Source organism: Lissotriton helveticus, chromosome 7 (genome assembly GCF_964261635.1).
Source record: "Lissotriton helveticus chromosome 7, aLisHel1.1, whole genome shotgun sequence".
Classification (NCBI taxonomy): Eukaryota; Metazoa; Chordata; class Amphibia; order Caudata; family Salamandridae; genus Lissotriton; species Lissotriton helveticus.
The window spans coordinates 822,814,738-822,841,328 of record NC_136068.1 but is presented as its reverse complement, the minus strand read 5'-3'; the positions used below and the strand labels follow the sequence as shown (position 1 = coordinate 822,841,328).

The window sequence follows — 26,591 nt, the reverse complement described above, 5'->3', positions numbered from 1 at the left end:
CGACGGATTACAAAGGGGGCAAAGGGCTGCGTTAACTACCCTTCACTATCTGCAAAGAGAGAGTACTCCTAATAGAAATGAGGGGTGGGGGCAGCATTCAAAGCAGATCAGTGTGCATAAACACGAAAATGTTTTTACTTACCACGTACTTGACATTCGACAGCTTATGATATTTGCTATTAAAAAACCATTGAAATTCACTGAAAAAACCATAGGTTATAGACCATATATAGTTAGGAATTAGCATTTACAAAACCTTGAAAATTCACTGAAAAAACCATAGGTTATAGACCATATATAGTTAGGAATTAGCATTTAAAAAACCTTATTTTACTCACACAAAACCATTGAAATTCCATATATAGTTAGTTGCACTAACTATATATCGCGCACCCGCAATCCACTGCTGATGATGTCACATATTACATCATTCATGACATGGTCAGTGACATCACTGATGACATCACTGATGACATCTCAAATGACATCACTGATGACATCTCACTTGACATCAATGATCACATCACTGATGATATCATTCATGTGATAATACAATGCATCTCCTCACACTGTAATATAACCTCCGTTACACCCAGTGTTAAATAGAGAGTATCATTTTTGAAACCATTGACACACCAATACTAGTTACTACATACGCACTCACTGATTCCTATGTCTACACACACATTCACTCATACAATCATTCATACATACAATCACTCATCTTTACAACACTATCATATGCACTCATACACCTATACAGACACTCACACTCTGCCACTCATCCATGGAGTTACTCACACACCTAGTCAGTCCTGAAAAGAATCAATCACACTTCCATTTTCTCATCTATACAGTTAAACACAGAACACCTTACATTTTTGAAACATATACTAACACATAGTTACTCTCTTATAGAATCACTGATACAAGTACACATTGATCTGCACAGAGTCACACACCTCCCAGCCAGCCATACACACACTCAGTCTCCCATACAAATACTTGTGCAACCAATCAATAACCCATATAGCTACTTATATAGCTACTGATCAACACATGCAGCAGCTTGCACAACAACAGACATACTGATGGACACTTTCAGACAGTTTAGTCACTAACCCGTGCATTCAGTAAGACGCATTTAATCACTCACTCATACAGTCAATCACGCACCTACTAAAACCTTCATTCAGACACTTATACATCCACTCATTCTTCAATATGTAAAACATATTTAAACTTTACAGAAACACATAATCACTGGATGTTGTCATCAGTGATGTCATCAGTGATGTCACTGACCATGTCATGAATGATGTAATATGTGACATCATCAGCAGTGGATTGCGGGTGCGCGATATATAGTTAGTGCAACTAACTATATATGGAATTTCAATGGTTTTGTGTGAGTAAAATAAGGTTTTTTAAATGCTAATTCCTAACTATATATGGTCTATAACCTATGGTTTTTTCAGTGAATTTTCAAGGTTTTGTAAATGCTAATTCCTAACTATATATGGTCTATAACCTATGGTTTTTTCAGTGAATATATATATATATATATATATATATATATATATATATATATATATATATATATATATATATATATATATATATATATATATATATATATATATATATATATATATATATATATATATATATATATATATATATATATATATATATATATATATATATATATATATATATATTCCAACAATCGAAATCCTGCGAAGAAAGGATGTCACACGAGCCCACAAGGTTGATGCAGCAGGTAAGGTTTATTCCTGTCAGCTAGGACGACGTATTTCGACCACGTCCGTGGTCTTGGTCACATGACCTACATCTCCACAGTGCCACCATTTTAAAGGTACAGAGTAATTGTCTAACATAGACATAGAAGAAATAAAATAGATGTGTTTGGAACATCACATTTCAAAAACATTAGTGAGTGCAAAGTTGAATAAAGTGCATAGATGAAATAAAATACATTACTGCAGTATGTATAGTGGTCTTATAAGGCTTTGTTGGCTTCACAGTTGACATTATTTATGTGTGTCAAATGTCAAGAGTACATTTCTGATTAATTCCAACACAGCTTTATAGGTTACATGATAGAGTCAAAGGTAAATGATATATAAAATATTTCCAATGAATCATGCTCAGACGTGAGTCCCGTGCTCTCCATCCATGCCACTGGACTCAAGCTATCATGGCTGATGAGGGCTGAAAGCCCGAAACCGGTCCTAGGATGCTTGTTTCCAGTCCAGGGAGGACCTGGCTTGGCAGTTCGGGCTGGACTGTTCCCATGGGGCACATGGTCAAGACTGATTTGCATATGGCTGAGTTCAAACTGGAATGGCATGGTGAGCAAAAAAACGATGGATTTAGGCCCAGATCTCTGTACAGGGGTGAATGTATGACATTGTTCAGCATTCTGTCCATCAACTGTTTTTTTTGCATTTGTCACCCCGAGTGGGACGGGTATGCTCAGACGCGAGTCCTGTGCTCTCCATGCCACTGGAATCAAGCTATCCTGGCTGATGAGGGCTGAAAGCCCAAAACCAGTCCTAGGATGCTTGTTTCCAGTCCAGGGAGGACCTGGCTTGGCAGTTTGGGCTATACTGTTCCCATTGGGCACAGGGTCAAGAGTGATTTGCATATGGCAGGGTTAAACTGGAATGGCATGGTGAGCAAAAAAAACTATGGATTTCGGCCGAATTCTCTGTACTGGGATGAATGTATGACATTGTTCTGCATTCTGTCCAACAACTGTTGTTTTTGCATTTGTCACCCCGAGTGGGGCGGGTGTGCTCAGACGTGAGTCCTGTGCTCTCCATGCCACTGGAATCAAGCTATCCTGGCTGATGAGGGCTTACAGCCCAAAATTGGTCATAGGATGCTTGTTTCGAGTCCAGGGAGGACCTGGCTTGGCAGTTCGGGCTGGGCTGATCCCATGGGGCACAGGGTCAAGACTGATTTGCATATGGCTGGGTTCAAACTGGAATGTCATGGTGAGCAAAAAACGATGGATTTAGGCCCAGATCTCTGTACTGGGGTGAATGTATGACATTGTTCTGCATTCTGTCCAACAACTGTTTGTTACACTGTTGTTTTTGCATTTTTCACCCCGAGTGGGACGGGTATGCTCAGACGTGAGTTCCATGCTCACCGTGAGACTGGAATCAAGCTATCCTGGCTGATGAAGGCTGAAAACACACAACCAGTCTTTGGATAATTGTTTCCAGTCCAGGGAGGACCTGGTTTGGCAGTTTGGGCTGGACTGTTCCCATGGGACACAGGGTCAAGACTGATTTGCATATGGCTGGGTTCAAAGTGGAATGGCATGGTGAGCAAAAAAATTATGGACTTAGTCCCAGATCTCTGTCCTGGGGTGAATGTATGATATTGTTTGGCATTCTGTCCATCAAGTGTTGTTTTTGCATTTGTCACCCTGAGTGGGACGGGTATGGTCAGACGTGAGTCCCGTGCTCTCTGTGCCACTGGAATCAAGCTACCCTTGCTGATGAGGGCTGAAAGTCCGAAACCGGTCCTAGGAGGCTTGTTTCCAGTCCAGGGAGGACCTGGCTTGGCAGTTGGGGCTGGACTAATAACCATGGGGCACAGGGTCAAGACTGATTTGCATATGGCTTGGTTCAAACTGGAATGGCATGGTGAGCAAAAAAACTATGGATTTAGAACCAGATCTCTGTACTGGGGTGAATGTATGACATTGTTCTGCATTCTGTCCATCAACTGTTGTTTTTGCATTTGTCACCCTGAGTGGGACGGGTATGCTCAGATGTGAGTCCCGTGCTCTCCATGCCACTGGAATTCAAGCTATCCTGGCTGATGAGGGCTGAACGCCCAAAACCGGTCGTAGGATGCTTGTTTCCAGTCCAGGGAGGACCTGGCTTGGCAGTTCGGACTGGACTGTTCCCATGGTGTACAGGGTCAAGACTGATTTGAATATGGCTGGTTTCAAACTGGAATGGCATGGTGAGCAAAAAAACAATGGATTTATGCCCAGATCTCTGTACTGGGGTGAATGTATGACATTGTTCTGCATTCCGTCCATCAACTGTTGTTTTTGCATTTGTCACCCCGAGTGGGGCGGGTGTCCTCAGACATGAGTCCCGTGCTCTCCTTTCCACTAGAATCAAGCTATCCTGGCTGATGAGGGCTGAAAGCCCGAAACTGGTCACAGGATGCTTGTTTCCAGTCCAGGGAGGACCTGGCTTGGCAGTTCGGGCTGGACTGTTCCCTTGGGGCACAGGGTCAAGACTGATTTGCATATGGCTGGGTTCAAACTGGAATGACATGGTGAGCAAAAAACGATGGATTTAGGCCCAGATCTCTGTACTGGGGTGAATGTATGACATTGTTCTGCATTATGTCCATCAACTGTTGTTTTTGCATTTGTCACCTCGAGTGGGACGGGTATGCTCAGACAAGAGTCCCGTGCTCACCATGCCACTCGAATCAAGCTATCCTGGCTGATGAGGGCTGAAAGTCCGAAACCGGTCCTAGGATGCTTGTTTCCAGTCCAAGGAGGACCTGGCTTGGAAGTTCAGGCTGGATGTTCCCATTGGGCACACGGTCAAGACTGATTTGCATATGGCTGGGTTCAATCTGGAATGGCATGGTGAGCAAAATAACTATAGATTTAGAGCCAGATCTCTGTACTGGTGTGAATGTATGACATGGTTCTGCATTCTGTCCATCAACTATTGTTTTTGCATTTGTCACCCGAGTGGGACGGGTATGCTCAGATGTGAGTCCCATGCTCTCCAAGCCACTGGAATCAATCTATCCTGGCTGATGGGGGCTGAAAGCCCAAAACCAGTCCCAGGATGCTTGTTTCCAGTCCAGGGAGGACCTGGCTTGGCAGTTCGGACTAGACTGTTCCCATGGGGCACAGGGTCAAGACTGATTTGCATATGGCTGGGTTCAAACTGGAATGGCATGGTGAGCAAACAAACGAGGGATTTAGGCCCATATCTCTGTACTGGGGTGAATGTATGACATTGTTCAGCATTCTGTCCATCAACTGTTTTTTTTGCATTTGTCACCCCGAGTGGGACGGGTATGCTCAGACACGAGTCCTGTGCTCTCCATGCCACTGGAATCAAGCTATCCTGGCTGTTGAGGACTGAAAGCCCAAAACCAGTCCTAGGATGCTTGTTTCCAGTCCAGGGAGGACCTGGCTTGGCAGTTCGGGCTATACTGTTCCCATGGGGCACAGGGTCAAGACTGATTTGCATATGGCTGGGTTAAACTGGAATGGCATGGTGAGCAAAAAAAACTATGGATTTCGGCCCAATTCTCTGTACTGGGGTGAATGTATGACATTGTTCTGCATTCTGTCCAACAACTGTTGTTTTTGCATTTGTGACCCCAAGTGGGTCGGGTATGCTCAGACGTGAGTCCTGTGCTCTCCATTCCACTGAAATTCAAGCTATCCTGGCTGATGAGGGCTTACAGCCCAAAATTGGTCATAGGATGCTTGTTTCAAGTCCAGGGAGGACCTGGCTTGGCAGTTCGGGCTGGGCTGATCCCATGGGGCACAGGGTCAAGACTGATTTGATATGGCTGGGTTCAAACTGGAATGTCATGGTGAGCAAAAAACGATGGATTTAGGCCCAGATCTCTGTACTGGGGTGAATGTATGACATTGTTCTGCATTCTGTCCATCAACTGTTGTTTTTGCATTTGTCACCTCAAGTGGGACGGGTATGCTCAGATGTGAGTCCCGTGCTCTCCATGCCACTGGAATTCAACCTATCCTGGCTGATGAGGGCTGACAGCCCAAAACTGGTCCTAGGATGCTTGTTTCCAGCCCATGGAGGACCTGGTTTGGCAGTTCAGGCTTGACTGTTCCCATGGGGCACAGGGTCAAGACTGATTTGCATATGGCTGGGTTCAAACTGGAATGGCATGGTGAGCAAAAAAACGATGGATTTTTGCCCAGATCTCTGTACTGGGGTGAATGTATGACATTGTTCTGCATTCTATCCATCAACTGTTGTTTTTGCATTTGTCACCCTGAGTGGGCCGGGTATGCTCGGATGTTAGTCCCATGCTCTCCATGCCACTGGAATCAAGCTATCCTGGCTGATGAGGGCTGAAAGCCCAAAACCTGTTCTAGGATGCTTGTTTCCAGTCCAGGGAGGACCTGGCTTGGCAGTTCGGGCTGCACTGTTCCCATGGGGCACAGGGTCAATACTAATTTGCATATGGCTGGGTTCAAACTGGAATGCCATGGTGAGCAAAAAAATGATGGATTTAGTCCCAGATCTCTGTACTGGGGTGAATGTATGACATTGTTCTGCATTCTGCCCATCAACTGTTGTTTTTGCATTTGTCACCCCGAGTGGGACGGGTATGCTCAGACGTGAGTACCGTGCTCTCCATGCCACTGGAATCAAGCTATCCTGGCTGATGAGGGCTGAAAGCCCGAAACTGGTCCTAGGATGCTTGTTTCCAGTCCAGGGAGGACCTGGCTTGGCAGTTCGGGCTGAACTGTTCCCATGGGGCACAGGGTCAAGACTGATTTGCATATGGCTGGGTTCAAACTGGAATGGCATGGTGAGCAAAAAAACGATGGATTTAGGCCCAGATCTCTGTACTGGGGTGAAAGTATGACATTGTTCTGCATTTTGTCCATCTACTGTTGTTTTTGCATTTGTAACCGCGAGTGGGACGGGTATGTCCAGATGTGAGTCCCGTGCTCTCCATGCCACTGGAATAAAGCTATCCTGGCTGATGAGGGCTTAAAGCCCGAAAGCGGTCCTAGGATGCTTGTTTCCAGTCCAGGGAGGACCTGGCTTGGCAGTTCGGGCTATACTGTTCCCATGGGGCACAGGGTCAAGACTGATTTGCATATGGCTGGGTTCAAACTGGAATGCCATGGTGATTAAAAAAACAATGGATTTAGGCCCAGATCGCTGTACTGGGTGAATGTATGACATTGTTCTGCATTCTGTCCATCAACTGTTGTTTTTGCCTGTGTCACCCCGAGTGGGACGGGTATGCTCAGATGTGAGTCCCGTGCTCTCCATGCCACTGGAATTCAAGCTATCCTGGCTGATGAGGGCTGAAAGCCCAAAACCGGACCTAGGATGCTTGTTTCCAATCCAGGGAGGACCTGGTTTGGCAGTTCGGGCTGGACTCTTCTCATGGGGTACAGGGTCAAGACTGATTTGCATATGGCTGGGTTCAAACTGGAATGTCATGGTGAGCAACAAAACGAAGGATTTAGGCCCAGATCTCTGTACTGGGGTGAATGTATGACATTGTTCTGCATTCTGTCCATCAACTGTTGTTTTTGCATTTGTAACCCCTAGTGGGATGGGTATGCTCAGACGTGAGTCCCGTGCTCTCAATGCCACTGGAATCAAGCTATCCTGGCTGATGAGGGCTGAAATCCTAAAACTGGTCCTAGGATGCTTGTTTCCAGTCCAGGGATGACCTGGCTTGGCAGTTCGGGCTGGACCGTTCCCATGGGGCACAGGGACAAGACTGATTTGCATATGGCTGGGTTCAAACTGGAATGGCATGGTGAGCAAAAAAAACGATGGATTTAGGCCCAGATCTCTGTACTGGGGTGAATGTATGACATTGTTCTGTATTTTGTCCATCAACTTTTTTTTTGCATTTGTCACCCTGAGTGGGACGGATATGCTCAGACATGAGTCTGGTGCTCTCCATGCCCCTGGAATCAAGCTATCCTGGCTGATGAGGGCTGAAAGCCCGAAACCGGTCCTAGGGTGCTTCTTTTCAGTCCAGGGAGGACCTGGCTTGGCAGTTCGGGCTGAGCTTGATAACATGCGCTATGGAATTCCGATTGAAGCCTATGTTAAATGTAAAGGATATCTAACATGGGCTTTAATTGTAATTCCATAGAGCATATTATCAAACCCATAATCCGCCGTTTTAGCGGCAGTTTTCTGCTGCTCAAACGGCGATAATTTTATCGCCTGTCTTGATAATATGCCCCCATATTCTTTGTTAGAAGGGACGAGGGGATATTAAAAAATGTGCCTGCATGTCTGTCTGAGATTAAAGGCTATCTTTATTACGGTTAAGCGGAAGCTAAAATGAAAGACACTTCTCTTTATATAGATTTATTGGTATAGTAGTGATATGCATGTATCGGGTTTGTATCTTTTCAGATTCTTGCAGCAAATAAAGAAATTCCCTGGCATCTTAGTGTAACTGTATTTGTCCAAGCCGGTGGCCAGTAATTATTTAATTTCGTTTTTAGATACATTTCTACATAAAACATTAAAATAGTGTATGCAGAAGTTCATAAATCTCTCAGTTCACAGGTCACTTCCCCCTATGACTATACGGGAGACCGGTCCACAGCTTCCTGACCAGGAGCTCTCCTGAAAAGGCTAGAAAAATACGGTGGCATGCATTGAACTGCTGTGAAATGGACCCATACTTCATTACGGACTTCAGCCAACGTGTTTCTATTGGGCTTTTAGAGTTCTCATTTTGCAAGGTGTCATGTGGGTGCCACAGTTTACCCCATTGTACTGCCTAATATTTAATATTTGTGTTCACCCCTTGCTCTACTGCTTGCTCAGTACCCGAAGAACACGCGCATTTATGCCTAAGACACTGGGGTCCGTTGGAAAACGAGCAAGCAAACAGTGACCCTTACCATGTTCCTGGGTAAGGTTTTGTGATGGATAAAAGAAATTCTATGGATGAATGAAGCTTCTAGACGGAACAGACCCGACACACCACACACAAAGTGGCCTCCTATTCTATAAGCACTTTAATTCACTGAATTAAAAGTGAAGAACCTTGAGTCTTGCTGAACTTTGACCTCTCCCTTCACTCCAAATAAAGAGCCTTATTTGAATTTTGGCGGATGGGATACTATGTCGAAATGTGACAGATATCTTTTCCGCCTTTGTATAAGTGCCACAGATTGAAATGCACTTTTAATACTGCAGACGGGACATTTGCCACACTGTGTCAAAGTATTGCATCCACCAAATTCCAAATAGGGCCTAGGAAGTAGTTATGGGAAGTAACATCCTCCATGCTGTGCCCCAGAAACCAGGCGGGCAACTAGAACCGAATTTCGGGTGGGGTGAAAATATTTCGGGGGGGGGGGGGGGTAATTCTTCTAATCATAGACAGAGTGGCTGTAAAAAGGTGTGATCACACAACAAAGGCCTCATTTTCAAGTAAATGGTCTTTTAAAGACCTGTTAAGTACTGGGGCACGGCTGCAATTAGATGCTCGCCAGTCCGCGAAGCTGTCTCCGCCCGGGCTGACACACATGACGGTGGGGGGTTGGGGGGGTTACTGAAGCCCCGTGAGCCCAGTGGGTGTTGCGCGCCTGATCGCACCTAACTCCTATTAATGTAATCTATCACAAAGAAACTGGAATGAATGCATGGAATGGTGCACAAGATTAACCCTACTAACAAGAACAGTAGACTAGGCTTTAACTTTAGGTTCCGGAGCAGCGTGCTGCCTGGTGAAAAGTACCTCAATTCCTCGTAAGGGTCAGTAAGTGCCATATAAGTGCAATTACAAATACAATTTTTCTGAAATCTGAAACAACTCAACAACATCTTATCAAATATTTATGGCTCAGAAGTCTTTAATTCACAGTTTCTTGTTTTGATGAATTTTAGTCCATCTATTCAAGAGAAACAGTGCACGGTGTAAGTGTCGAATGTGCATGCCCCAGTGCTGTACATTTCGTAATGTGGCACAATTCCTGGATAATAAAAGAGAGACCATTGTGAACAAATACATTTAAAAAATTGTATTTGTGTCGTATAGATGTATGTTTAATAAACTCTGCTTCAGTCTCCATTTCTATGTGGATGATCATCTGGAGGGATTACAAATAAGGCAGCAGAGACAGGCAGTCAGTGCTGCAGGATGCATTAGTGAGTGCGGCTTGGGCATGACTGCCAGTAAGAGTCTTTGAGGGTAACTCATAACTATAAAGTGAGTTAAGGCGGATGGCCTTCAATTCCATGAGTTTGGTTGTCACTGCAATTTATTTTCAGTGTTTACAACAGACCATAAAGGATATTCAACCATATCAGCCACATGCATCAAGCGATTTAGGAATCGCAAACGGTGCGAAACGCAAAAATCGTCCTTTTGCGATTCCTAAATCACTATTTGGGATGCATCAATCAAAAATACAAGAAATCGCTATTTTTTGCGATTCCTAAAAATGCGATTGCATTTAAGGAATCGCAATTTGCGATTCCTTAAATGCCATGCATGACATCTTTAAAAATTGCGAATTCGCAATTAGGAGGACAAAATTACCATGAGGTTGGACCTCATGGTAATTTGCGAAAAATCTGAAAAATGCATTTTTGTGCTTTTTTCAAACTGTCATGTTGTGCACACACATGCCCATAGGGCATGTGTGTGCACAACATATATGCATAGATTGATTTCAGGGGTGCAATAGGGTGTCCTTTGGACACCCCTGCACCCTTGAAATCGCAATCTCAATTTGCGATTAGCTAATTGCGAATCGCAAATTGAGATTGTCTTCCCATTCATTCCTATGGGCCTTTTGGCCCATAGGAATCAATGGGAAGGGATTCCTTAATTGCGATTCGCAAATTGTGAATCGCAATTAAGGAATATTAAGGAATCGCTAAAAAAATTGTGATTTTTTGATGCATTGCCGTTTGCGATTCCTTAATTGCAATTCCTTAATTTTCGCAATTAGGGAATCGCAAACGGCAACAATGATGCATGTACCTGTTAGTTCGTACATATAATTACTGATTCATTATTTGCAATAAATAACGAATTGCAAATATGGAATCTGTAAATCATATGTTAATTTTTTCAAATAGCGATTTCTTTGGATTCTCAATTCCAAACAGCGATTCTGTATTTGTGAATCGTAAATAATCACAAATCGAGAAATGCAAATTCTGATTGTCTCACAGACTGAGTAGGATGACCTCATAAGCAGCAGCTAGAAAGTGACTCATATTGCTTGGTTAGCACTTTCAAGACACACATCTCTGTGGTGGAGGAGATTATTGGAGAGTTGTTACAATGTCCAGCCAGAATAAAGGCAAGGATGATGGAGGGCGTAAAACGAAAAAATAAGTTTTCCGAAAAAAAACATCTTTAACTGTGCCAGAGTCAACCAAAAATAAAATCTGGGTGTCAACCCAAGTAAGAATTAATGCTGTTGGTGTCACCAAGTGCACCACTGATGAAATCCCTAAGCACCCTGTATGATTTACGGTCTCGCACAAAAGAAATGTTTTCTGACAGAATCATTGATGCTCAGCATACTGGAGGTGGTTCTTCATCCATCACTCCTGCAGATCTGATTGAGCAGATGAAAGATAATCTCTTTGCACACAAGCACTGTTGGGAGTAACAGATATAGGCACATCAAATATTCCACCATCAAATAAAAGTAAGAAAGTCGCCTTATTTAAAAAAAAAAACACCTAATTGGGTGGTTTGTATCATAAAATAATGTTTATTCACATTGTAAAGCAGATATTTTGAATGTAAATGTGATGCAAATTCTCTTTTCCAGTAATCGTCAACCGTATTCACAAAAAGAGAATTGCAAATCCCATATGTTAAAGAAATCATTTCTAACAAAAAGACTTTAAAAAAATGTTCTAATTACGTTTAATACCTAAAAAAAAACAATTACTCTAAAATATGGTAATCTATGTATTTCTGGGTGCACAACTATGTAAAACGGGTGATGTAGTTTTACTATATAAAAGTCATAACCATAATATATAATTTGCCCCAAGCCTAAAAAATATTTATTTCGCAATAGAAAACACTGCTGCACCAGAGAGTGTTGAAAATGAAGATGACAATGTTAAACATATTGATGATGAAGAGATGGGTGAAACGTTTGCGACACAACATCACAGTAGCAATTTACATGCAGAAGAACCATCCAAAATGGTACATTAACCCCATCGGCATATAAGATCTCCAATACGTTCAGCTGCACAAGTAATTAGAAATATTACTCCAACAAGCTGCATTATGTGAAGCAGATGGCTCAGGATTTAGAAGTAGAACTACAATCTGCTCGAGCATTTCAAAACACTGTAAAATCTATGCTCCAAGTACAAAAACAGCAAACAAGGGAACTGTGTTCTTTTGAAACAAAATTAAGTGCCATTAAGGAAACCATGACATCTGGCTTCACACACATTAGTGAGTCACGTGAAGCTATGTGTACAGAAATCAGTGCATTAACAGAGGCGGTATCCACACAATGTGGAATAATGAATACTGATAGATGCGACGGCCAATGTCACATAAACATTCAACTAATAGACTGAAAGGCTTTGTTAGATCTGTAGATCACTGTGCTACTGCTACAAGTCTTCTATCTTGAAGGTCCCTGAATTTACAATTAGAACTAGCACATTTTAGTGGCGATGTTGCTAAAGACCTAGAAAAAAATTAGTAATGTCCTTGATGGAATGAAAAATAGACATACAAAAAGTGCTGAGGGGCAGTGTACTTAAAGAAAGTGGAGAAACATGAAGTAGCAGCAGATTGTCTATGCAAGAAGAGGGGACCCAGTAAACATGTTCTTCCATTCGCTCAATTAAGAAATGCTTACAATTTAACACTTCACACATTCTAATGCATTATTTTAATGGTCTCAAACGAGTTTGTGACTGGTTTGTGAGTCACGACTTTTTTTTAACATAAGGCCCATTGTTCTTTTGTTTATAGGCATGTCCACAATTCAAATAGAGTTAACTATTGGCCATGACAAGGGGTGGGCAGAATATTCTGTTCTGCCCACGAAATTGGCAGAATTTTGGTGACTCCGCATTACTCTTGTATCACGGAGTTCCAGACAAATTCTATCAATCACCACATGGCAGATTTTTTTCTCGCTCACAGCTCCAGAAGGGAAAGTTGGCAAGCGAGATTTGGCATCCCCTGGTTTGATTTCCGGTTGCTAAAATGACATTCAGTGAGATTTTTTTAATTTGTGTGGTCACAGGAGGTCACAACCATTCCTGATCAGAAGGCTGCAGTTTGAGTATCAATCAACCATGATTTTCAAAGCGCGGCTAATCACCTGCGAGGGTATCCAGACACTGATAGCACTGCTGCAGATGAGGGTTGAGTTAAACAGTCAGTTCTTGAGTTCCTTCCTGAATTCCGGGAGTGAGGGTGAGGCCCTGAGGTGAAGTGTGAGGTCGTTCCAGGATTTCATGGCAAGGTAGGAGAAGGAGCATCCTCTACTATTGCTGCAGCTATGCAGGTTGTGTGAGTGAGGAAGAGGGAGGTGGAGGTGGAGCGCAAGTTCCTGGAGGGTAGGTGTAAATTCAGGCAGTGGTTGATGTATGCTGGTCCTATGCCGTGTAGAGCCTTGAGAGTATGGATCAACATCTTGAACTGACATTTATTATGAATAGGTGGAGCTTCCTGAGGTGGGGGGCATTGTAGGTCTGCCTTAGGAAGTCGAGGATGAGTCTGGCTGCTGAATTCTGTATGGTGTGCGGTCTCTTGAGGACTTTGGCTGGAAGGAAGGGCAGCAGAGAGACGGTTGGTGGTTCTCAAGTTCGTTGGGTTTGGCAGATGGTTTTTTGAGTAGGGGTTTGACTTCTGTGTGTCTCCATCCTTTGGGGAAGGTGCCATGGTGATGGATCCATTAAAATGGTGATGAACTTGTAGCTGATCGTCTTGCTCCCGAGGTTGAGGATGTGATGGGGACAGGGGTCCATGGGAGCTCCTGAGTGAACGGAGTTCACGTGGCTGAGGTGTCTTGAGTAGTGAGCTGGTCCCAGGTGGTGAGCAGGTGGTCAGGCTTTTCATTTGTGGACTCAAACGGCTGAGGATGTCGATGGTGGTGGATTTGGATTCAAAGTTTTTGTAGATTGTGGAGATCTTGTCATGGAAGAAGTCTACTAAGGTGTTGCAGAGTTCCTGGAAAGACGTAATGATATTTACGGTGGCTGACTTGTTGGAGAACTCTCTGATGATGTTGAAGAGTTCTTTGCTGTGTTTAGAATTTGCTTGGATGCGGTCAGCCAGGGCGTTCCTTTTCGTCTCCTTCAGGAGTTGGTGCTAACGGTTAAGGGATGTCTTGAAGATGTCTCGGTCTGCGGGCTCCTTGCTAGTGCACCATCACCTTCTGAGGGATTGCGTTTCATGGTTCTTAGTTCCGTGGTGTACCACCTGGTATGTTTGGAGAACATCTTGAGTTTGGTGGGTTTAACAGGGGCAACTTTGTTGGCGCGATTGGTGATCCAGGTGGAAAAGTTCTTGACAGCCTGTTCTAGGTTGGTTGCTGTGTGAGGTTGGGAGGTGTTGAGGTTGTTGGTGCATTGGCTCTCAGGAACTCTGTTCCAGGAGTGGTGTGAAGTGTTAAGAGGCTTAGGGGCGGTACCGGGGGATACTGAGATGGTGAAGTGGGTGATGGAGTGGCCCGTCCAGGTGACCTCAGTGACATGGCTGTACTTGACTGTTGCTGGCTATAAAGATGGGGTTGAGAGTGTGTCCTTCGAGGTGTGTGGGGCTGGTGACAAGTTATTTGAAGCCGATATTGATCATGCCTTCAAAGATATTGGTGTTGTTGGTATCATTGAGGTCGCCAAGGGGAAAATCGAGGTCACAGAGGACGATGTAGTGTTTGGAGTCAATGGTGAGCGGTATGATGAATTCAGGAACGGCGTCACAGAAACTGAGGGAAGGTCCTGGAGGTCTGTAGGCAAGGGTGCCTATGATGGTGGTTGTGCCATCAGTTTTGAGTTGGAAGTTGAGGTGTTCCATGATCGGGGTGATGTCATCTGCGGTGGTGGTGCAGTGGAGGGTTTCCTTGTGGATGATGGCGATTCCACCTCCATATTTGTTGATGCGGTTGCGGTGTGCAATCTTGTAGCCATCGGGCATAGCTGAGGTGATGTTGGATGCAGATGAGGGGTTTAACCAGGTCTCAATGAGGAAGATGATGTAGGAGTGAGGCAGACGATAATGTCCCAGATCTCGGTGGAGTGTTTGCCGAGAGATCATGCGTTGAGCAGGAGGCCGTGGAGCTGTTCTACTGTAGTTGTGATCAGCTTGGTGGTGCTTGTTGTGTGAGTGGGTGCTTCAGTGATGCAGGAGAAGAGGAAGCACCGGCAGGTGAAAGGTGCTTCCGTCGACCGAGGTGAGACAGCAGTTGTTGTTGCAGAGTCTGGGTGTCCAGGGCTCAGAGCTCAGTGGTGGAGTAGCTTTGGGAGGTGGTAGAGCCAGAGTTCCTTGTACTGGGCGCGGTCCAGGCACAGACAGGTGCCGATGGGCTTGCCTTTGGAGCGTCTTCAGGACACTTGCTGCGCACCCACGCTGTGGGCTCCATTTAGTAGGTTCTGAGCAAAGGGAGGGGCACTCAAATGGAGGGCGGGGCAGGCATCAAGCAGGAGGGAAAGGAAAAAATGCAGGAAAAACTCTGGGGGGAGAGCGGCGAGGCAGGATGGTGCAACAGGGAAAACCAGGCAGTACCAAAGGGAAACAAAGTAACAACAATCAGGCAACGACAACAAGGATCACGGGTAAAGACTACAGAGACAAGCAGATACAGCCACTGAGCAGACAAGAGCTACAGCGAGGACGCCGCAACCGGAAAAAAAGGTAAAGCAGAGGGAATCTAATATTACAGTAATCAGGCGGCATACTATTTATTTATTTATTTCAAAAGTTTTATATAGCGCTGCTGGACCCAAGAGTATCAGAGCGCTTTACATGGAGGTGAGAATCAACTAATGTTTGTGCGAGAAATAGAGAAACAAAAAGCAAAATATACGTAATGGAAGCAATATACATAATATAGCAAATTACATAATGAAAGTGAAATCTGTAGAGCTAGCGTTATTAACCCCAGTATTTGTTGAGAAGGAGTACTTTGAGTTCTTTTTTGAAGAGAGAGTAAGAGGGGTTGCAGCGAAGATCTTTGGGGAGAGAGTTCCAAATTGTAGGAGCATTGCCAGAGAAAGCACGGGATTGGGTCTTTTGACATTTGAGTCTAGGAGGGATAAGGACAAGGGAGTTTGTGCTTCTCAGGGACCTGGAGCATCCTGCTTTGTGTAGTTTGTTTGAAAGGTAAGAAGGTGTGTTTTGGTGGAGAGCCTTGTGTGTGATGCAAGCGATCTTATAGGTGGATATTCCTTCAATTGGGAGCCAATTGAGGATCTTGAGGGTAGGGGAGATGTGATCAAATTTTTTACAGTCGGAGATGAGTCTTGCAGCTAGATTTAGGACAGATTTGATCGGCGCAAGATGGATTTTAGGTGTGCCGGCCAGAGTTGCGTTACCATAGTCGATCCTAGAAAGGACAAGCGATTGGACAACAAGCTTGAAGTCGGCTGCTGGTATAAATGGTTTAATTTTCTTGAGTTGTAGAAGGGTGAAAAGGGCACTTTTTGCTGCATTTTTAATGTGGGGTATGAGATTGAGGTTCTGGTCAATACTGATGCCTAGGGATTTAACGGAATTAGAAGTGGAGAGTGAACAGTTAAGAGCTTTGATGTCATTGATCCAGAGTTGGATGGGAAGGGAATTGTTTTTGGGGGAGAACAGTATGATTTCAGTTTTTTTCGGGTTAAGTTTGAGATGGTTTTGATGGAACCAGGTTTGAACTTTAGTCAAGGTGTCATTGAGGTGAAGTATGTCTTTGTGGGATTTGATCTTGTAGTATAGTTGGGTGTCATCGGCATAGAGGTGGTAACTGATATTGGCTTGTTTGAGGATGAGAGTGAGTGGTTTCATGAACAGATTGAATAGGGTTGGGGAGAGGATGGATCCTTGAGGGACGCCGAGTGAGACGGGTTGGGGTTTAGAGAGGAAGTGGTTGAGCTTGATTTGTTGTGATCTGTTATGAAGGAATGAGGAGAACCAATTTAAAACATTACCTGTAAGGCCAAATCGAGCTTTAAGAATGTTGAGAAGGGTGGGGTGGTGTACAGTATCAAAAGCAGAAGAGAGGTCAAGGAGGATTAGTATTGAGGATTCCCCACTATCTAGTGAGCGATGGATGTCGTCAGTAATGTTTAGCATAGCAGTTTCGGTACTACATCCTTTTCTGAAGCCAGATTGGAAAACATCAAGTAGATTGTAGGTGATGATGTGTTTATCTAATTGTAGTAGGACACATACACATACACATACAACCATAATAACAGGAATATGTGTGAAAGCAAACACTCAGGCAGAGACAAACAAAGCAAAAGGGCTTCGGGCAGTCGGGGCAGGCTGTACAGTGTCAGAGCGAGCGGCAGTAGGGAAGTTGGTGCAAAGATCTGCTGGTAGAAAATCTACTAGATAAGCAGCAAAATCAACATGAGTAGCTGCACCCTCTGGCACTTTGCACAGGGCTGTTCACGCTGACTTTTGAGCGTGGAATGCACTACCACTGCTAAATCACAGCGCCATATTCCTATTTCTGCTCATCGGTGGAACTCGACGGAATCTCACAGAGTTTTTATGTAACTCAGCAGAGTTCCAAGTAGTCAAATTCTGTGGGTTTCACCCACCCATACCCATGATTGCTTTTCTGAATTGCTTACTATTTCATTTATTCTCTGCAATATATAGTGGCAAGTCAATATATGGTATAGTTTTTTATTGGATTTCAACAACAAAATTACGTTATATATGTTAGAGTTAAGGAACTTATGGCATTATTCAAGTACAGATTCAGTCACATTCTAAATCATTGCCACAGGGTCAATATAAAAAACCTAATGGGTCACACATTCCCTGCCCTTAAAAAATATATTATCGGATTCGTACACATTGTTCCTCTCATACCACCTGATGAAAAGGTTAGCATAAGAGGGAACAACCCAAGAACCTATTGCATTGCCACATTGTTTGTGAAAGACCAATTTGATGCATAAAATAGTTGTTGGTTAAGATGAACCAGGTGTTTGCAGGGACATTTTGCCATGTTTCAAATAGCTTACTGATATGGTTGCTAAAAACAATTCAAAAGCTTTGAGTTGCTGTTCATGCCCTATTATGGTGTACAACCTTTTGACATCCATGGTAATCACTAGTACATTAATGTTTATTGGGATGCACATGATTTACTAGGTCTTTTGTGTCCTGAATAAAAGATGGGAAATAAGCTACAAAAGGTGAGAGGAATACGTCACTATATTCTGAAATTCTCTCAGGGGTGGAGCCTATTCTTGATTCAACGGGTGTATACAGTAGGTTGGAATTGACTTAATGTGCCTTCAGTGGGAAATAGAAAATGGGTGCTGTTGGACCTTTTACATGTATGTATTTTCACTTTTCTAAAACAGAGACCCCATGAGTTAACCATTTCTCAAGAGCCTGGCAAAGAGTGACTTGTATCTCTTATTGCAAACTAGTCCTAGTCGTCCAGTATGTTTAGTCCTTTCAACAGACATGGATGTTATGGTTTACTGTGATCATTTCAACTGTATGGATTTACTACTCCCCACTACTTTGTGTTTGCTAGTAAGACCAATTTAGCTGTAGAAAATACACTGAATGTAGGGTGCAGATTCTTCTAAGTCCCATCTAAATAGGCTACAGTAATAATTTCCTGAAGTGATGTAGAAGATATATTGATAGTGTTTCCATATAAAGAAAATGAGTCCTGGTGCTATGCCACGTACAAAGATGTAGTACTGGGCATTATATGCACTGAAAGTCTGATTTGTAGTTTGGTTGGACATCTTTCCACCCTTCAATGTAACAGAATGTTTTTTTAACTAAGATTTGTAAAATGTCTATTGGATCCGAGCCTTCACCATCACAGGGGGGCTTTCTATACCAATCTGTGTGTGCCAGCCATTACCTGTCTCTGATAATGGAATTGTCACCACCAAATAGGAAGTCTCGAAATGTACCCTCCAAGTGGGGGTGCATTGCCACCTAAAATGTGTGCAAAGAAATTGCGCAGCATGTTAGGACGTCATACTGTTGTTTCAATGAAGGCCTGCTCCTATTTTCATGGTAATTTTTTCACTATTTTCAGTCTACCAGGCAAAGTGGAAGGCCAGTCACTCACTATCGGCGGTATGGTCTGCGGCTATAACATGCCAAGTCACCTGTTGGCCTTGGTAGAGAATACTGTGGGGTGTGGGCAATCCCGCCAACAGCAATGTCCACCTAAGGAAGGCTAATTAGTGTGGAGGTTCTGCTGGAAGTGATAAAGGCATTTTCGGAACTAGAAAACAGATTTCATTTGGACTGTTTTTTGGTTGGGCATATGGACAGAAGTTATGTGTCATGTAGAAAAAAGGTTTCGTTACTATTGTCACACCTTTGGAAGGCCAAAGTACTCTCTGTGCGCCAGTTGCAGACCAGAAAAGGTCAACCTTCTAAAGTGCTTATTGGTTTCATCAGAAGAAGGGGACGGTGACCAGAGCTTTTTAGGCGGGATCCGTCCTACTATGAGCCATATTATTAGGAGTTCATGTAAAGTGGTTCTGGAATAAGGCAGTCTTTATCTGATTGCTATTTTCTTAATGGCTTAGACAGTAGGCCCAAACTGACATAGGGTTTCAGGCAAAGTACTGCTGATAATTTCACTTCGTTGAGTATTCTTTTTAGGGAAATATACAAACATTAATTCTGGTAAAGTAATGCCAAGTAGTTCTGTGATTACTTTTGCTAGAAAAACCTGTGGAGAATATTGTATATAGATAGGCTCACTTTGCACATAAATACGGCAGTATGGACAATATTATTTATTAACAATAAGGGTTGGTTAGCAATAAGTTCCTTTAATCGCCCCATGCGATTTGTTTGACGCGGGCCCTCTGTAAGAATCCGGCTGTGCCTGGAGTTAAATGTATTTAATTCTTGAACATTAATAAATGTTTTTATCCTGTGATATCATTTCCACGTTTGTATACAGTAAACTGAATAACAGCAGTAACCAACCAAAGTGGTTCGCTCATTGTGCTATTTTCAATCGGGTGACATTCTTATGTTTGGACACTTTTGATTGGGCAGTTCACTTCTATCAACAAAGTAGGCTCTAGTTCTCTCACTCACCCTTACCCTGTCCTGCAAGATGCTCATGTTCTGTTTCCTGAAGTTTATGTACACAGTCCACGTGCCTCTTCCTGATATTGAATTGCAGGGCAAATATTAAACAGCGTTCACTGTTGTTGTTGTTAAAAGTAGTCATAAGGTGGCATTGCTCTTTACTGAACTTCTGTGTTCTTTTTCAGGATTCTGTGATACTTGTTATTTGAAAGAGCCGAATACCATGAAAAGTGGAAACCACAAGAAGAATGCATCCTAATGAACACGTCCACACACGTCTGCAGCAAAGAAACCTTTGACAAAACAAGCTTCAGAAAGGATTTCCCGCTGATTTACGTGGGTAGTTTCAAGAGCCTCGAAGCAAGATGGCTGAGCCTGTGCCTCGACACGGCGGGGCTCTGTCTAATGCCGCCCTCTCAAGCAGCAGCAAGCCGCCCTTCCATGACTTTGATTGCCAGCCTTATGTTCCAGTTTATATCCTGCTGATTATTGCCTACAGTATAGTGACTCTTGTCGGACTTTTGGGAAACCTTTGCCTGGTAATCATTGTAAAGAAGCAGAAAGAAGCCCAGAATGTCACCAACATTTTGATTGCTAACCTCTCTTTGTCTGACATCTTGATTTGCTTCATGTGCATCCCTTTCACAGTGGCCTACACCTTGATGGATTATTGGATCTTTGGTGAGGCCATGTGTAAGGTCAGCTCCTTTGCTCAAAGTGTCTCTGTCTCTGTGTCCATTTTCTCGCTGGTGTTGATTGCTGTTGAAAGGTATCAGCTGATTGTGAACCCGCGTGGCTGGAAGCCGGGTGTCTCGCATGCATACTGGGGCATCCTCTTCGTTTGGCTCTTCTCTGTGGTCATCTCCATCCCATTTTTCATCTTCCACCAAATCACAGACGAGCCATTCAAAAACATCTCGCTGCACAATGATTTGTACAAGGGTAAGGTGGCCTGCATGGAGGTCTGGCCTTCGGTAACCAAGCGACTTGTTTTCACCACGTGTCTGCTGGTTTTCCAATACTGTGTGCCACTCGGCTTCATTTTCATCTGTTATTTGAGAATTTTTGTGTGTCTCAGGAAAAGGAATGGCAAGGGGGATAGGCTGAAGGAGAAGGAGAGCAGGCTGAGCGATAGCAAGAGGATCAACATGATGCTCGTCTCCATTGTGGTCACCTTTGCGGCTTGTTGGTTGCCCCTGACTATCTTCAACGTGGTGTTCGACTGGCACCACGAAGCCTTGATGAGCTGCCACCATGATCTAATGTTTACATTGTGTCACCTGGTGGCCATGATTTCCACTTGTATCAATCCAATCTTCTATGGGTTTCTGAATAAGAATTTCCAGAAAGATTTACTAGTTGTCATCCGCCACTGCAAGTGCACAGTACCCCAAGAAGAATGTGAGAACATTGCCCTGTCCGCCATGCACACTGACGTATCAAAGGGATCTCTGAAGTTAAACAACTCACCAGCCAACATCTAATGCTGCCCATCCTCTGAATACCCACAAAATTGTGTTCCCTCCACTGTTTTTAGACATGTGCTTTTGTGATGTTAACAGGTAACCATAGGCTCTGTGTGTGAAGCTGGTCAATGGTAGTTTGATATCTGTAGGTCCTGGGTTGACCAGTAGAAATTGAAGATCCACAGCCACAACACAACTTTAACCACACACAAGCTGTGCCTGTATGTGTTCGAGGCGTATCTTGCGTGTGTGACTCAGTGCACTGGTGGGGTAGTAAAGGGGTCATGGCTCCTAATTCAAGGAAGCAAAATGGGCCCCCATGGCTCTGTACCACACACAAGGGCATGGCTATCCTTCCAGGGACAGTTGCCAAAAATGTAAACTGGCAACCAACAGCCCCTCCCAACCCCTGTCCCCACCCTTAGGCCTCCCCACCCCTGTGGGCCCAGGCCACACCACTGATATCAATGCTACTTCAGTAGACTATTTGCCACCTGAAGTGGAGCACAAACAGGTGTAACAGAAATCGCAGCCGTTTATTTAAAAAAAAAAAAGAAATGCATAGAAAATATCATGAAGGGTATTCCCTGCGTTAGCTTGAAAAGTTAGCTTAAAAGTACAACCCGAGACTTATTAATGTAAAAGACAAGGCACCAAGAAGCAAGGCCAGGGATTGTCCTGTAGGAGCAATTGCCAGCGTTGGGGAAAATAATTTTGTATGAAAAGGAGTGTCAGTGCAGACAGGTGGCTTGCCTGGGAGCGGGCAGGTATGGGACCATACGATGTATGAAGTATCTGTATGAACCAATTACAATACAAATTGGTAAAATATTGCTGTGATATTGTTTCCTAACCATTCCGCATTTATCATAATTCGCATTTGTTTCAGCAACATTGGGAGGATTAGAAAACTGTGTGTTCAAATAATTTTCAAACATATGTTAGTTAGTCCATGCCATTGTTTATGACTGCTGCCTAACAGACATGTAACTCAGAAACACATTAACGTACGTGGTGTTTACACAAAGTGTCCTTCTGAATCTGAATCTTGAGCATGGGTTATTTTAATAAGGAGGTATGCTCAAGAACTCCTGAACCCATAAAAGTGCTGTTGTGATCCGAGATGTTAATTCTGTGCAACATACCATTGTAATGAACCTTTACCAGACCAGATGTATTGTCTATGTTATGAAACGTTTAAATAAAGTTAAAGAAGGCAATTGTTCTAGTTTTTTTTATCACAGCTGGAAGAGGCAATGATACTGGTTCTCTTTGCATCTCGAACATCACAAGTGATAATGTGAATTATAGCGTTTATGTGAAAAGAGATAGTTGGCCCGAATAACTGTGAAAGATAAAATTAGTATTTAGATGGAAGGATATTTACAGTGATGGTGTTCTCTTCCAGGGGCCACCGTTCAGTAACATCCAAATTCATACTTTCTTTCCTGGGTGCCTCTTTATAACCTTATCCCCCTGCTTTAATTTTTCAGAATCACGCTTAAAAAAAAATCTCCTTGTAACATACCTACCCCCACATTACAGGTTTACAAGTTGAAGGATGCAAAATGTAGCTCTGCAGAAGTCTCCCTGCTTTATTACCAGTTTTAAAGATTTGTTAATTAGTCTTCGGCCAGATGATGGGCTCTGTTTGGCGGGTCGAGAGAGGCGCTGTGTCTGCAGCCTAAACCGTGCCTAGCCACAGATTTTAGAATTGACTGTTGGTTTGGGGAAGAAGCTTCCGCATTCATGGAAGGAGCTGGGCAAACCCTGGCAGCGGGTCCGCCATGCAATAGCAGCAGGGAGGACCTGTTGGCACTTGCGTTTGTCTTTTTCCTAAAGGTAGACACCCAAAGCAGGGCTCAATTTCGAAGAAATAACATTAGCATATCTAATGTCCTCCAAATACTGGGAACACTGTGGGAACATTAGTGGGGGGTTTATTAGCTGAGACTGCCAAGGAACAGGATGCAAATGCATCCATGAAAGTGGCATGGGAGGAGCCAGCCAAAGCAGGCTGGCTTCGGTGACCCCATATCCTTCAGTGTTGTGTCTGCAACAAGGTTTTTCCTAATACAGCCACCGCCAGTCATTGGAGAAAATCACACTGCACACCCACTATTGTGGGTGGGAAGGGAGAGAGACCCTTTTCTTCATACAACCCTCACTCACTCTGGTAGTGACCTGCTTCATCATCAGGTTCACCCCAACTCCTAAAGGTCAGGGTGGGCTCGACCATATTCCAGGGAGCACTTATGTAGAATGGGTGTATGGGGTTGTAACTGTAAAGATAAAATTCCTCACCCACTCCAAAGGTGTCCTTTATTAGGGGGGTGGGAGGGAACATTAAAACATTGTATATAGGGCTAAAGGATGTAATGGTCCTACGCAAGGGTGATTTCTTCGTTAGGGCGCTGGGGCTCCGCCCACCCTATTGCATGACTCTGGATCATGCCGGTAATTGCTATTTGCAATTACCATCACGGTAATTGCAAATAGCAATTACTAGCATCCATATTTCTTTTTAAATGCTAATTAACACCTGTGGTGATGTTCCTTTACATTTTAGAAGAAATGTGGAAGCGCCAGTGCTGGAAAGCGCCAGTGCTGGAATCGAACTGCTGCGCTGCTGCCTGCCTGATGGGTGACGCTCAGACATAAGCGTCAGCGATGGCAGGTAGTGCGGCAGTCAGGTAGGCTTCTTGTGACACATGCAAGTGCGCATGTGTCGCAAATTTGCTCTAATGCATCTCAGGAAATAACGGCTGACACCATGTCAGCCCATATTTCCTGAGATGCATTAGAGCAAATTCAGTATATTGAGGTCCATGGAGACCTCCCACAAATGACGCAAGGCAGCGTCATGTTTTAAAGCAGCCTCGGGCGGATACTGTTTAAGACTTGTACTCCCGAGGTTGCTTATTACTGGAGGAGCATTAATGTCCCGCCCTTTCCAAACTAATCCCTGTAACAAGAGGGGACAGGGAAGGGTTATTATTTTTTATTTTTATTTACAGCGTTTATTTACAGCGTTACCAACTTATTACATTAATCAAAGCACAGTATATTGTGCTATGATTACTGTAGTAACGCTGCATTTTGTAAAAAAAACTGCATTTGAGCTAGTATGACGTGACCTCACAGGGTCATGAGACTCAACTCATGACCCTGTGACGTCAGTCACATGCTGAATGCCGTAAACAGATACACTGAGTATGCTTGTGCCTCTGCATGTCTGTTTATAGAATTTTTCCCCTATTCGCAGAGGAGAGCTTTCCCTTTCAGCTCCTCTGTGAACGGTGGGTGGGATACGGACACCTCTAGCAACCGGCAGCATCCCAACTGTGGCCTCATCTCACCAACCAGCAGGACGGACTGGGTCAGAGCATCCTCCAAATGGCCGGCAATGTAAGTTTAAAACTTTAAATATTTTATTTCACTGATCTTCCTTTTCCGTGAGCACATTACATGTTTAAAATGCAAGCCATGCAGTAACATGATGTGTTTTATTTAATTTGCTGCAGTGTTGCTCTAGCTAATGGAATCTAGCTCACATACAGAATGCACATCACAACTGCCTTGCCTCTTAGTGCTCTAATGTCACTGTCACCATGGTGGGGGCAGAATGATTATAAGTTAATGTTTAAGCAACATTAATAAATGCTTCTTAGAGCAGTGCTATTGTGTGCCGTGATAATGGCAAAGCTTCTACATGTCAAAGAAACAGACTTTGACATTATGAAGAGCATGCAAGAGCCCCACCCCAAACCCCACTTACAAGTGTCAGGCTCACTTGTTTCATCGCTAGCAATACACCCACCACTTTAAAAATTCACCAGCCGCAACTGGTCCTATGACCCAAATACCAGCGTTTCAGCCCTTTCCTATCGGCCTATATGAGGTCCTGGGCTTTCGTCAGGGTGGATAGCGATGAAGTCACTCCCCCGAAAACGTCAATGATGTGTACATGTAATTTTCATGTGAGAGAATTACAGAAAGGTATATGCTTGCCGCAACATCATAAGCTAATCAGCCAATTTTAAGAGGGGCACCTGCTCCCACAGGGGCATGAGAGGGAGGTCTTGTAGTCACACACATTCGTCAAAGGTCCCGTCCTCAGGGAGCTGAGCTTGAAAGTAGGTTCTATGCAGGGACAGGACCGTTGAAGAATGTGTGGCTACAAGGCCTCCAGATATTCTCCTCAGCAAAGGTTCCTCTTTATTCCAGAAGTAGTCTAAAGTTCCGGGATTTTGGGGTTGATACTTATACCTCAATATGTCTTTGTTCTCTTTGTGCAAGGGGCTCTGAGCCCAGTTCAAACAGTTTTGGGGGGCACCCTTCAAATACACAACAACATCCATTGTCAGTGTGAGCCTTGGTTCCAGACACACCATAGGGGGGCAAGTTCCAGCATTGTGGAAGGCAGGTACAGCCCTATTCAGGTACAGTTGCTACTCCTCCCACCACTCCAATTGCAGATCAGGCCTATTCAACCTAGTTCTGACTCATCCATACTCCTGGAGCCACTGCACCTCCCCATCCCCTGTCACTCCAAAGCCAGACAGGCACTCCACAAACAGGCAGAGGCACACAGGATGTTTGAACAAGAAAATAGCCACTTTCTAAAAGTGGTATTTTTAAACTCAGAATGTAAAAATCACCTTTCCTAAAAGATGCATCTTTAGATTCTGAGTTCAGGCATACTAAACTGTATTTTCCCTGTCTGGTCCCAATGGTAAGTTATATAAGTAAGTATATTTATAAGATGTTATAAATGAACTGGTAATTGTCAACATGGCAGTTAACAACTGCGCACAGACACTGCAGTGGCAAGTCTGAGTTACCATTTCAGGACTACTCGTGTAGGTGGCACAATCAGTGCTGCAGGCCCACTAGTAGTATTTGATTTACCAACCCTGGCACACTCAGTGCACTCTACTAGGGACTGACCAGTAAATCAAATATGCCAATCAGGGAGAACGAATCATATTAACAATTTACACAGGGAGCATATGCACTTTAGTACTGATTAGCAGTGGTAAAAAGAGCCCAGAGGCCTAAAACCAACAACATGTCAGGAAACAA

At 43.7% G+C, this 26,591-nt stretch overlaps 1 protein-coding gene across 4 annotated transcripts in view; it reads left to right on the top strand.

Moving 5' to 3' along the window:
• The window catches only part of LOC144767075 (neuropeptide Y receptor type 6-like), a 399,172-nt gene extending 376,446 nt beyond the window's left edge, over nt 1-22,726 (top strand). For all 4 annotated transcript variants that reach the window (XM_078650698.1, XM_078650701.1, XM_078650700.1 and 1 more), the window contains one exon: nt 20,226-22,726. In XM_078650698.1, the coding sequence (XP_078506824.1) occupies nt 20,406-21,524 (1,119 nt within the window). In that variant the 5' untranslated portion in view covers nt 20,226-20,405 and the 3' untranslated portion in view covers nt 21,525-22,726. The remainder of the gene's footprint in view (nt 1-20,225) is intronic.
• Nucleotides 22,727-26,591: the final 3,865 nt, after the last annotated feature.